The sequence below is a fragment of the Meles meles genome, chromosome 7 (assembly GCF_922984935.1).
Source record: "Meles meles chromosome 7, mMelMel3.1 paternal haplotype, whole genome shotgun sequence".
Lineage (NCBI taxonomy): Eukaryota > Metazoa > Chordata > Mammalia > Carnivora > Mustelidae > Meles > Meles meles.
Genome location: NC_060072.1, coordinates 22516550 through 22529432, shown reverse-complemented (window position 1 = coordinate 22529432; position 12883 = coordinate 22516550). Strand labels below are relative to the sequence as shown.

The following is a 12883-nucleotide window of genomic DNA, read 5'->3' as shown; positions in this document are numbered from 1 at the left end:
TTTTTATCAAATGGTGGCCATTAGTTTATGGTAAAAGGATTTTATTTTTGCTTGTGCAGGTGTTCAAAGCTGAAACAGGAGAGAAACTGCTAGAAATCAAGGCTCATGAGGATGAAGTGCTTTGTTGTGCATTCTCTACAGATGACAGGTTTATAGCAACCTGCTCAGTGGATAAAAAAGTCAAGGTAGGGAAATATTTTTCTCTTGAGTTGTAATTACCTTAGAATTCATTTTCTTTTTCCATAGTAGAGGGACTAGTGTAAGTAGGGGTAAAGGACTCTTGCCTGTTGATCTACTGACTTGAGGCATGCCAGGTTTTTAGCCACTGCAAATTAATAGTGTCTGTTTTTAAGCACCAGCAAAAATGCTTAGGTTTCTCAGCCAGAGATATTTACCATACAGCTGGGAGAAACAATTATAAATTAATGAATTTGCCTACTGTTTATTATTCATAGGTCTATGGGTATATATCAGTTAGAATCTTTGAGGGCATTGTGATTGGAAGTGTTGCTGCACAGACTTACTAAGATTGGATTCCTGTTGTAAAATACACTTTGTGAAGGGCAACCCAGTTTTTTTTTGTTTTTTTTTTTTTTTTTTTTTTGAGGTTGGGGGGAGGGTGGGGCGGGGGAGGGGCAGAGGGAGAGAGAATCTTTTTTAAATTTCTTTTCAGCGTAACAGTATTCATTGTTTTTGCACCACACCCAGTGCTCCATGAATGTGCCCTCTCTAATACCCACCACCTTGTTCCCCCAACCTGCCACCCCCAGCCCCTTCAAGACCCTCAGGTTGTTTTTCAGAGTCCATAGTCTCTCATGGTTCACCTCCCCTTCCAATTTCCCTCAACTCCCTTCTCCTCTCCATCTCCCCATGTCCTCCATGTTATTTGTTATGCTCCACAAATAAGTGAAACCATATGATACTTGACTCTCTCTGCTTGACTTATTTCACTCAGCATAATCTCTTCCAGTCCCGTCCATGTTGCTATAAAAGTTGGGTATTCATCCTTTCTGATAGAGGCTTAATACTCCATAGTGTATATGGACCACATCTTCCTTATCCATTTGTCCGTTGAAGGGCATCTTGGTTCTTTCCACAGTTTGGCGACCGTGGCCATTGCTGCTATAAACATTGGGGTACAGATGGCCCTTCTTTTCACTACATCTGTATCTTTGGGGTAAATACCCAGTAGTGCAATTGCAGGGTCATAGGGAAGCTCTGTTTTAATTTCTTGAGGAATCTCCACACTGTTCTCCAAAGTGGCTGCACCAACTTGCATTCCCACCAACAGTGTAAGAGGGTTCCCCTTTCTCCACATCCTCTCCAACACACGTTGTTTTCTGTCTTGCTAATTTTGGCCTTTCTAACTGGTGTAAGGTGATATCTCAATGTGGTTTTAATTTGAATCTCCCTGATGGCTAGTGATGATGAACATTTTTTCATGTGTCTGATAGTCATTTGTATGTCTTCATTGGAGAAGTGTCTGTTCATATCTTCTGCCCATTTTTTGATATGATTATCTGTTTTGTGTGTGTTGAGTTTGAGGAGTTCTTTATAGATCCTGGATATCAACCTTTTGTCTGTACTATCATTTGCAAATATCTTCTCCCATTCCGTGGGTTGCCTCTTTGTTTTGTTGACTGTTTCCTTTGCTGAGCAGAAGCTTTTGATCTTGGTGAAGTCCCAAAAGTTCATTTTCGCTTTTGTTTCCTTTGCCTTTGGAGACATATCTTGAAAGGATTGCTGTGGCTGATATTGAAGAGTTTACTGCCTATGTTCTTCTCTAGGATTCTGATGGATTCCTGTCTCATGTTGAAGTCTTTTATCCAGTTCGAGTTTATCTTTGTGTACGGTGTAAGAGAATGGTCGAGTTTCATTCTTCTACATAGAGCTGTCCAGTTTTCCCAGCACGATTTGTTGAAGAGACTGTCGTTTTTCCACTGTATATTTTTTTCTGTTTTGTCAAAGATTATTTGACTATAGAGTTAAGGGTCCATATCTGGGCTCTCTACTCTGTTCCACTGGTCTATGTGTCTGTTTTTATGCCAGTACCATACTGTCTTGGTGATCACAGCTTTGTAGTAAAGCTTGAAATCAGGTAATGTGATGCCGCCAGTTTTATTTTTGTTTTTCAACATTTCCTTAGCAACTCGGGGTCTCTTCTGATTCCATACAAATTTTATGATTATTTGCTCCAGCTCTTTGAAAAATACCGGTGGAATTTTGATCAGAATGGCATTAAAAGTATAGATTGCTCTAGGCAATATAGACATTTTAACAATGTTTGTTCTTCTGATCCAAGAGCATGGAACGGTCTTCCATCTTTTTGTGTCTTCTTCAGTTTCTTTCATGAGTGTTCTGTAGTTCCTCGAGTACAGATCCTTTACCTCTTTGGTTAGGTTTATTCCCAGGTATCTTATGGTTCTTGGTGCTATAGTAAATGGAATTGATTCTCTGATTTCCCTTTCTGTATTTTCATTGTTAGTGTTTAAGAAAGCCACTGATTTCTGTACATTGACTTTGTATCCTGCCACGTTACTGAATTGCTGTATGAGTTCTAGTAGTTTGGGGTTGGAGTCTTTGGGGTTTTCCATATAAAGAATCATGTCATCTGCGAAGAGAGAGAGTTTGACTTCTTCCTTGCCAATTTGGATACCTTTTATTTCTCTCTGTTGTCTGATTGCTGTTGCTAGGACTTCTAATACTATGTTGAACAAGAGTGGTGAGAGTGGGCATCCTTGTCGTATTCCTGATCTCAGCGGGAAGGCTGCAAGCTTTTTCCCATTGAGGATAATATTTGCTGTGGGTCTTTCATAGGTAGATTTTATGAAGTTCAGGAATGTTCCCTCTATCCCTATGCTTTGAAGCATTTTAATCAGGAATGGATGCTGGATTTTGTCAAATGCTTTTTCTGCATCAATTGAGAGGACCATGTGGTTCTTCTCTCTTCTCTTATTGATTTGTTCTATCACATTGATTGATTTGCAAATGTTGAACCATCCTTGTAACCCAGGGATGAATCCCACCTGGTCATGGTGGATAATCTTTTTAATGTGCTGCTGGATCCTGTTTGCTAGGATCTTGTTGAGAATCTTAGCCTCCATATTCATCAGTGATATTGGTCTGAAATTCTCCTTTTTGGTAGGGTCTTTGCCTGGTTTGGGGATCAGGGTAATGCTGGCTTCATAAAAAGAGTCTGGAAGTTTTCCTTCTGCTTCAAGTTTTTGAAACAGCTTCAGAAGAATAGGTGTTATTTCTTCTTTGAAAGTTTGATAGAATTCCCCAGGGAATCCGTCAGGTCCTGGGCTCTTGTTTTTTGGGAGGTTTTTTGATCATTGCTTCAATCTCGTTACTGGATATCGGTCTATTCATGTTGTCAGTTTCTTCCTGGTTCAATTTTGGGAGTTTATAGGTTTCCAGGAATGCATCCATTTCATCTAGGTTGCTTAGCTTATTGGCATATAACTGTTGATAATAACTTCTGATGATTGTTTCTACTTCCTTGGTGTTAGTTGTGATCTCTCCCTTTTCATTCATAATTTTATTAATTGGGGCTTTCTCTCTTTTCTTTTGGATTAGTGTGGCTAATGGTTTATCGATCTTATTGATTCTTTCAAAAAACCAGCTTCTAGTTTCATTGATATGTTCTACTGTATCTCTGGTTTCTACCTCATTGATCTCTGCTCTAATCGTGATTATTTCCCTTTTTATGTGTGGAGTTGGTTTGATTTATTGTTGGTTCTCCAGTTCTTTAAGGTGTAGAGACAGCTAGTGTATTCTGGATTTTTCAATTTTTTTGAGGGAGGCCTGGATGGCTATGTATTTCCCCCTTAGGACCGCCTTTGCTGTATCCCTTAGGTTTTGGACCGAAGTGTCTTCATTCTTGTTGGTTTCCATGAATTGTTTAAGTTCTTCTTTGATCTCCTGGTTGATCCAAGAATTCTTAAGCAAGGTGGTCTTTAGCTTCCAGGTGTTTGAATTCCTTCCAAATTTTTCCTTGTGATTGAGCTCCAGTTTCAAAGCATTGTGATCTGAGAATATGCAGGGAATAATGTCAGTCTTTTGGAATTGGTTTAATCCTGATTTGTGACCCAGTACGTGGTCTATTCTGGAGAAGGTTCCATGTGCACTTGAGAAGAATGAGTATTCTATTGTTTTAGGGTGGAATGTTCTGTATATATCTATGAGGTCCATCTGGTCCAATGTGTCATTCAATGCTCTTGTTTCTTTATTGATTTTCTGCTTCGATGATCTATTACCAAGAGAGGCATGTTAAGATCTCCTACTATTAATGTATTCATATCAATATGACTCTTTATCTTGATTAATAATTTTCTTATGTAATTGGCTGCTCCCATATTGGGGGCATAGATATTTAAAATTGTTAGATCATCTTGGTGGATAGTCCCTTTAAGAATTATGTAGAGTCGGGGCGCCTGGGTGGCTCAGGGGTTAAGCCTCTGCCTTCAGCTCAGGTCATGATCTCAGGGACCTGGGATCGAGCCCCGTATCGGGCTCTCTGCTCAGCAGGGAGCCTGCTTCCCCCCTTTCTCTCTGCCTGCCTCTCTGCCTACTTGTGATTTCTGTCAAATAAATGAATAAAAAAAAAAAAGAATTATGTAGAGTCCTTCTGTATCTCCGACTACAGTCTTTAGTTTAAAATCTAATTTATCTGATATGAGAATCGCTACCCTGGCCTTCTTTTGAGGCCCATTGGCACGAATGATGCATCTCCATCCCTTCACTTTAAGTCTGGGTGTATCTTTAGGTTCAGAATGGGTCTCTTGTAGATAACATATGGATGGGTCCTGTCGTTTTATCCAATCTGCAACCCTGTGTTGTTTTATGGGCGCATTTAGGCCATTCACATTGAGAGTGATTATTGATAGATATGTTTTTATTGACATCGTGTTACTTTTGAAGTCTTTCTTGTAGATTGTCTCTATATTTCTGTTCAATGATATTTTTAGGATTTTTTCTCTTTTATAGAACCCCCCTTAATATTTCCTGCAGTGTCGGCTTGGTGGTTGCATAGTCTTTTAAGCCTTGCCGGTCTTGGAAACTCTTTATCTCTCCATCCATTTTGAATGTCAGTCTTGCTGGATAAAGTATTCTTGGCTGCATGCTCTTCTCTTAAAAATTTTACTTATTTATTTGTCAGAGAGAGAGAGGAGCGAGAGTGAGCACAAGCAGACAGAGTAGTAGGCAGAGGCAGAGGGAGAAGCAGTCTCCCTGCCGAGCAAGGAGCCCGATGTGGGACTTGATCCCAGGATGCTGGGATCATGACCTGAGCCAAAGGCAGCCGCTTAACGAACTGAGCCACCCGGTGTCCCGGAAAAGAGAGAATCTTAAGCAGGCTTCACACTGTGTGGATCCTGATGCTGGGTTCAGTTCACAATCCTGAGCTGAAATCAAGAGTCAGATGCCTAACCAACTGAGTTACTCAGGCACCCCAAGCACCTCACATCAGGTTTTAAAAAAATTTTTAATTTATTTTTTATTTTTTAGAGAGCCTATGCACATGAGAGTGGGGAAGGAGGGGGAAGGGAGAGAGAGAATCCCAAGCAGACTTCACACCTAGTGTGGAGCCTGTCTTGGGCATCAGTCTCATGACCCTGAGATCATAACCTGAACCAAATCAAGAGTCAGATGCCCAACTGACTGACCCACTCAAGTACCCCTTGCCTCGGGCTTTTTAAAAAGAGGTGAGCTTTTAGCTCAGGTCCCCCAGTGATCGGGGGATCCCCCAGTGATCCCCACATCGGGCTTCCTGCTCTGAGGGAAGCCTGCTTCTCCCTTTCCCACTCCCCCTGCCATGTTCCCTCTCTTGCTGTCTCTCTCTGTGTCAAATTAATAAAATCTTTAAAAAAAAAAGGTGGATCCTGACTTGGTGGGAGTACTGAAAATAATTTAGATAGGTAGATAAATAAATAAAGAGGAGAGGGAGAGGGGAAGAAAGGGAGAAAGAAAGAGAGGTAGAAAGAAAGGGAGGGAGGGAGGAAGGAAGGGCAGACTGTTGAAACTGGCTGGATGGGGTGGGGCTTGGACCTGGGAGCAAGAAAATTGGCTGGGAAGTTTTCCTGGGGTCTACACCCACTTGGAGTGTCCAGACAAATTAGGACCTTGGAAAAATCTACTTTTTTTTTTTTTTAAGATTTTATTTATTTATTTCACAGAGAGCACAAGTAGGCAGAATGGCAGTCAGAGGGAGAGGGAGAAGCAGGCTGTCTGCTGAGCAGGGAGCCTGATGCGGGGCTCAATCCCAGGACCTTGGGATCATGACCTGAGCCGAAGGCAGCCTCCTAACCCAACTGAGCTACCCAGGCGCCCCCCAAAATTACTTCTTGATAGACCGGATTCTCTAGGTGGCTTTACAACCAACCAGTTAATTAACTCTCTAGCCACTACTGAGTCACACTTGGGAGTTGGTCAGTCTTGCATACTTCCAAAGTCAGAGCTATGTGGCATAAAAGGAGATAACACTGAGTTCTGTTTTCTGAGTACTTAAAGTAAAAAACAAGAGGCACAAATGTCTGTTAAAGAACTTAAACTTTTTGGACCTCTTGTGAGTACTTCGACAAGACAGAAAAATGTGGGGCACCTGGCTGGCTCAGGTGGTGGAACATTTGGCCCTTCTTCTTGGTGTCATGAGTTTGAGCCTCATAATGGGCATAGAGGTTATTAAAAATTTAAAAAAAGAAAGAAAGAAAGAAAATGCTATGGGAGGGACATTAATACCTCTAAAAATTTCAGAGCCCAGTGAAGACTAGGTAATTTATTTCTTTCCGAACACACTGCTTTATTGTCTTACGTAGTGACTAGAATGATGATTACTTCTGCTTGGGAATTTAACACTGTGAGGCTTTATACTACACCTTTCGTTATATTACATTATCAATTTCTCATTACAACTTGCAGACTAAGAATAAATTGATCTCATTTTGCAGATAAGAAAATAGGTTCAGAGATGAAATCATTTGCCCAAGCTCACATTAACAGATAACTAATAGAGCCAGGGTTCAAAGCTAGGTTTCCCTCAGAATCTAAAGCCTTAAGTTTTTTCATTGATCCCTCTGCCTTTACTTTTTATTGATACCTCGAAATCAGCAGCAAACTTAGCTTGTCCTTTATTTCAGTTGGTACCTTGAATTGTGTAGGACAGGTGTAAGTGTCCTCCTTTTACCGAGGAGGGAAGTGTGAAGCAGATAAAGTAAGGACTTGATGATGGACACACGATTTATAAATGGTAGAGTCAGGTCTTGGACTTAATCCTTCTGATCTAAAGTCTATTATTCCATCCCTTGTATAGTACTTCTCTATCTACTGTCGTTCATGTGACCACGTGCAGTCCTGCCCATGAAGAATGTAATTTTTTATGGGATTCTAATTATCTATAGAAAGACATATGTGTAGACTTGCAAGTAATTTTTTAAAAAACATCCTGGAAAAATACAGGCATATTTTAGAGAAGGGGGGTATTCATTAGCCTCATGTCCAACTGGGGAGATCAGCCACAAAACAGCTCACATTTGTTTGCTGTTCTGTTCTTCCTTTGAAAGTAAGGGGGAGTTGTAAATTTTATTTTCTCTTTCTCTTTAGATCTGGAATTCTATGACGGGGGAACTAGTACATATCTATGATGAGCACTCAGAGCAAGTCAACTGCTGCCATTTTGCCAACAACAGTCAATACCTTCTCTTAGCCACCGCATCAAGTGACTGCTTCCTTAAAGTAAGTATGGATAATGAGAACTACATAGACAAATTTGATAGGTGGATCAGAACATTTTTTTCGATTTTCTCTTTTATTAGTCAGGGCTCCTTTGGTTGTAGTGATAGGAACTTTCATACTAGCTTAAGCCAAAAAGAAAAAGAAATTAATGGTTCATGTAACTGAAAAGTCTACAGGAAGCATGGCTTTAGGAATAACTGATTCCAGATGCTCAAATTACAATCTTGGAGTCTAATCCCCTCTCCACCTTTGACTCTGTTTCTCTCTTGTTGGTTCAGGCATGTTCTTTCTGTGTGGCAGGAAATACGGCGGCTATTCTCAGTTACTGGCTTACATGGGTCTTACAGCTTATAGTCACAGAGGAAGAGAAACGTACTTTTTCCCGGGTCCCATAGATTTAATTTTTAAAGAAGACTATTTGACCTGGTTTGGCTTATATTCTCATTGTTAAATAACCCTCGTGGGCCAGTAGGATGGAATTCTTGAATTGGTCAAAGATTATAAGTTTAGCTATGTAGAAATGGGACAAATGAGGTGAGGTAAGCTCTACTTGTAAGTGGGGCTTGATTCAGAAGTTCTGTTATTAGGAAAAAGGAACAAAGATGCTGATAGGAAAAAAATAAAACTAAAACCAAAAATATTTCATATATGTTTGATATTGTTTTATAGTTACAAATTATAAAAGATTTTATCTTTTTTTCTCTGCAGTGGAATATTAAAGATAGCTAGATTAAATTTTCTGGGGTTCCAGAAAGACTCACTAACTTTAGATTGTTTTTGGTTTGGTTTCTGCCCTTTTTTAATGTTGCACTATCTTTGCAAAGGGACATTATATTTTTGGGAGCGTTGGGCAAACCATTTCAGTTTGAAAAACCTCATAGACTCTGTGTTTGACATTTAAATACATCATTTTAAAAAATTTTAGAAAATATTGAAAATTGTCCCAGCTTTCCCCTTCATGCAATTCAGGAAGCGAAAACTCTTTTTTTTTTCTCCCATCAAAAGAAAACTTACATAGAAGCTCAGTGTATAAGAGATAAAGCCCATTGCCCTGGTTGAAGTGGGGTGCGGTCTTGCATTTTTTGTTTTTTAAAGACTTTATTTACTGGAAAGAGAGAAATGGCTGTGTGCACATGAGCAGGGGGTGGGGGTGGACAGAGGGAGCGGGAGAAGCAGACTCAGTCAGTGAGCAAGGAGCCCGATGCGGGGTTCTGTCCCAGGACCGTGAGGTCGTGACCTGAGTAGATGTCAGACACTTAGCTGACTTATCCACCCAGGCGCCCCTGAGCTTGCTTTTCTTTTTCTTTTGGTTTTTAAGATTTTATTTACTCATTTGAGAGAGAGACAATGAGAGAGAGCATGAGAAGTGAGAAGGTCAGAAGGAGAAGCAGACTCCTGTGGAGCTGGGAGCCTGATGTGGGACTCCATCCCAGGACCTTGGGATTGTGACCTGAGCTGAAGGCAGTTGCTTAACCAACTGAGCCACCCAGGCACCCTGAGGTTGCTTTTCTACTCTCTTGTTGCCTCTCTTATTTCCCCCCAGTGGTCCCTTTCAGACATGTTTCTGGAATCCCTAGGGGCCTGCATAGCACAATTTGAAAACTCTGGATTGGATTAAAATAACAGACCAATGTAATCTTATAATCATAGCTCATTTTTACTCAGATATGCTTTACCTTATTGAATAAATCAACCTCTAAAAAACTACAGCTTCTATATTATTTATGATTAATTTTTGGTGTTTCTTTTTTTAATTTTTAAATGTAAGCACTATTTGACAGACAGAGATCACAAGTGGGCAGAGAGACAGGCAGAGGCAGAGAGAGGAGGAAGCAGGCTCCCCCGCTGCTGAGTGGAGAGCCTGATGCGGGGCTGGATCCCAGGACCCTGGGATCATGACCTGAGCCGAAGGCAGAGGCTTAACCCACTGAGGCACCCAGGTGCCCCTTGGTGTTTCTTTTGAATATTTTTAGGGTGAAGAAGTTTATTTTTCCTCATTTTAATTATAGACAAAAAGCTCTAGGATGTGAGAACAAAGAGAGATCTATGGATTCTATTGGTTAGTAAAAAATTTTAATTAAGTACAAGTTTTACTTTAAGATCTGCTATACCACACCTGTATTACCATGTGGACAATTAGAATTCACTTCTTGTGACTCTTGAACTGAGAGAAGGCAATGAAAATATGTAAATCTGAAGCTACCCCTATGTGACTGGCCTGAAAAATAGGATTTATCTAGGACTAGGATAAAGAAGTCTAGGATGAAGATGGATATGAAGAATAGGACTTATCTCACTGGTCATTTCTAAAGGGTTTTTGTCAATATTAATTTTGGGGTTGGATGATTTCTTCTTCTGTGTTTAATATAGTTAGCATAAATCCCCTGAGAGGACTATAGCCCTTTTTATTTATATTTCACTCACTTTTCAAACACACGCAAAAGGAGAGAGTACAATAATAAACCCTTGTGGTATCCATTGTCTAGCTCTTACTATTATTAATATTTTGCCAATCTTATTTTATTCTTCCCCTCCTTTTTTTTTTTAGCTGTAGCATGTTATAGCAGATCGCAGTTATCATGACACTGCACCCAAAATACTTCAGCGTGGATATCTGAGGTCTTGGCATGATATGAGGCACCATGCCATTATCACACCTAACATAATAAGTAATAGTTTTGTGATCTCTCTGGTCCATGTTCACTTTCCCCCATTGTTTTTTTTTTTTTAAGTTTATTTAGTTAACTTGCTCTTCAAGCCTCTTCAATTTCCTGTCAAATGTATTTATATCTATCTTTGTTATCTTTGTATTTTTCAAGTCATTTTTTAAAGCATTAATGGATTTTAGCCTAGTAAGTAGACTCAAGATTTGCATTGGAAAATCTTAAAAAGACCGTTTGGGTAACCTAGCATCTAAAAAAAATTTGGGAGCATTTTATTTTACATATTACTTATTAGAGAGCTGAATAAAATAATAATCCAACTACTTTGTTAGATTAAAATAAGCAGTAATTATTTAGTTACTTAGTTCTTAGACTAAAAGCCTAGGTAAGCTTTTGGTCCCTTAGTAGATTTAGGTGCTGATCTAAGGGCTGCCCCATTACTTGGTAATCACAAGTTCACTTTTGTGTTTGCATTTGAAACACTTTTGCATTACTATGAATTGAACATTTTTCTGTTACTGAAAAAGCTTAAATGGGAGGGAAGGATGAATGTTATGAGATTTCTAGCTTTACCTTATTCAGTGCTAGTTTTTTAGTTATCTTTTTATCTTTATCAAATAGCTCTGGGATTTGAATCAAAAAGAATGCCGAAATACCATGTTTGGCCACACAAATTCAGTCAATCACTGCAGATTTTCACCAGATGATAAGCTTTTGGCTAGTTGTTCAGCGGATGGAACATTAAAGGTACGCTTTTGTTTTTTATTAAAATCAGTTGTAGTTTTGTGGTTTTATGATTTGGTTATAGAAATAGGTGTCTCTTTTTCTCATTCCTACAGGAAGAGCTTTTCTCCCCCCAACTTCCAGGAGCACATTTAATATAACTGTAATTGCTTGTTATAATGATTGTTTACTAATGGTTTTCCGCCTTATGCTTTAAAGTAAATATATTTTGAATTCTTCATTTTTAAGCATGTCTTTATAACTTCATAAAATTTTGAGATCTGTGGGGTCAACTTTGTAAAGGCCCTACTTTTATTTATTCTTTATTCTGCCATTTATTTTATATTTTCCTGTTCTCAAGAAGTCCTGTGCAGGAAAAAGTCAGAACTAGGGAAAAAAGTATATTCAGCCTCTTGAAATTTATAGTCTAAGATAACTAAATTCTTTAAATTCTCTAAGATCCTAATCCCACTTTTTAAAATCATTCCTGTCTCTACCATCATTCTAGTCTCCTCTACATTGATTTTCCTTTCTTTCTTTGGTCTTAATTCTAATCTATCTTTGACCTCGTCTTTCAGTCTACCTTTTCCACTCGTATTCTATAGTATTACTGTGGTTCACGCTGTTATCTCCTTATGTTTGATAGCAGCTTTCTAAGATGTGTTCCCCATCTCTCCTAATCTTGGTACAGAACTGCTAGAATAACTTTCTACTTCTATTTTCACCTTGCCACTTTCAGCTGGGACACAAAAGTGCTACATTATAAATTGTGATAAACCCAGGCTCATCAGGCACTTTACCTTCCATCATTCTGCTACCTCTGTTCCTGTCCGGTTTGTTTCTTCTAGTTCCCTTAACACTAATTGTTCTGGGCGGGATAATTTGGTAGCTTATGTGAGCTACTGTTCCTATATATATTTCATTAGTCTTATTAGGATTTATGCCTCCAGTTCGCTTGCCTATATTTTTTAATGCCCCTCAAACCTTTATGCAAAGCCTTCTTCAGAAAGTGTTCTCTTACCACATCTGTCTCTCTGGTTCTGAGTACATCCATCCTTCTCTCTATATATGTATATATATATATCTTCTTGTTTCCACTTGTAAATGTGTTGTGCTGTTCAATTCATTCATTTTCATGTATCTTCTTTTCTTTGATGAGACTGAATATAGATTTATGATCTGCAGAGACATCATAGCTTCTTGTACTCTCAAGTTCATACTACAGAATTATACTCAAAACATGCAGTCAATAAAATTTCTTGACATATATTTTTTCCAGGGAAATACTTGAACTCTCCCGGGCACTATTTTGTTTGTTAGAATCACTAGAGAAGAGATTTGTTAATGTTATCGGTAACTCCTCAGTTACAGGAAGGTGAAATCTGTTGGTGCATATCCTCTGGTTGAATCTTTGATCTCTTTTTACCCACTGAAGATAACTCGGTTTTGTATAAATTACTTCAGGGCATCGAGGAACCCTTTCTGGGTAGAATTCTACCTTAAGGAATTTTCTAGCTGTTAGTAGATGTTGGGAGCATTCTTAGGTAGAATATTCAGGTAAATAGATTCTGACTTCTATGACATGTTATCTGCAAATACCAAATACCTGTCCCTTCCTTTAGGACAATCTATATCAGAAGAGGCTTTTCAGAGTACCGTTGGACAGGTTAAAACAACTCTTTTCTGAGAAAATCTTCCAGTTATATAATCCTATTATTTCTTGTTTTCTATTAAGTGAATGACTTCAGAAGAAGACATTTTATATC

General features: G+C 38.9%; 1 protein-coding gene across 4 annotated transcripts in view; it reads left to right on the top strand.

Moving 5' to 3' along the window:
- Positions 1–12883, top strand: part of APAF1 (apoptotic peptidase activating factor 1) — a 91721-nt gene that overhangs the window by 38514 nt on the left and 40324 nt on the right. For all 4 annotated transcript variants that reach the window (XM_046011328.1, XM_046011327.1, XM_046011329.1 and 1 more), the window contains exons 15-17: positions 60–185; positions 7600–7731; positions 11016–11141. In XM_046011328.1, coding sequence (XP_045867284.1) covers positions 60–185; positions 7600–7731; positions 11016–11141 — 384 coding nt within the window. The remainder of the gene's footprint in view (positions 1–59; positions 186–7599; positions 7732–11015; positions 11142–12883) is intronic.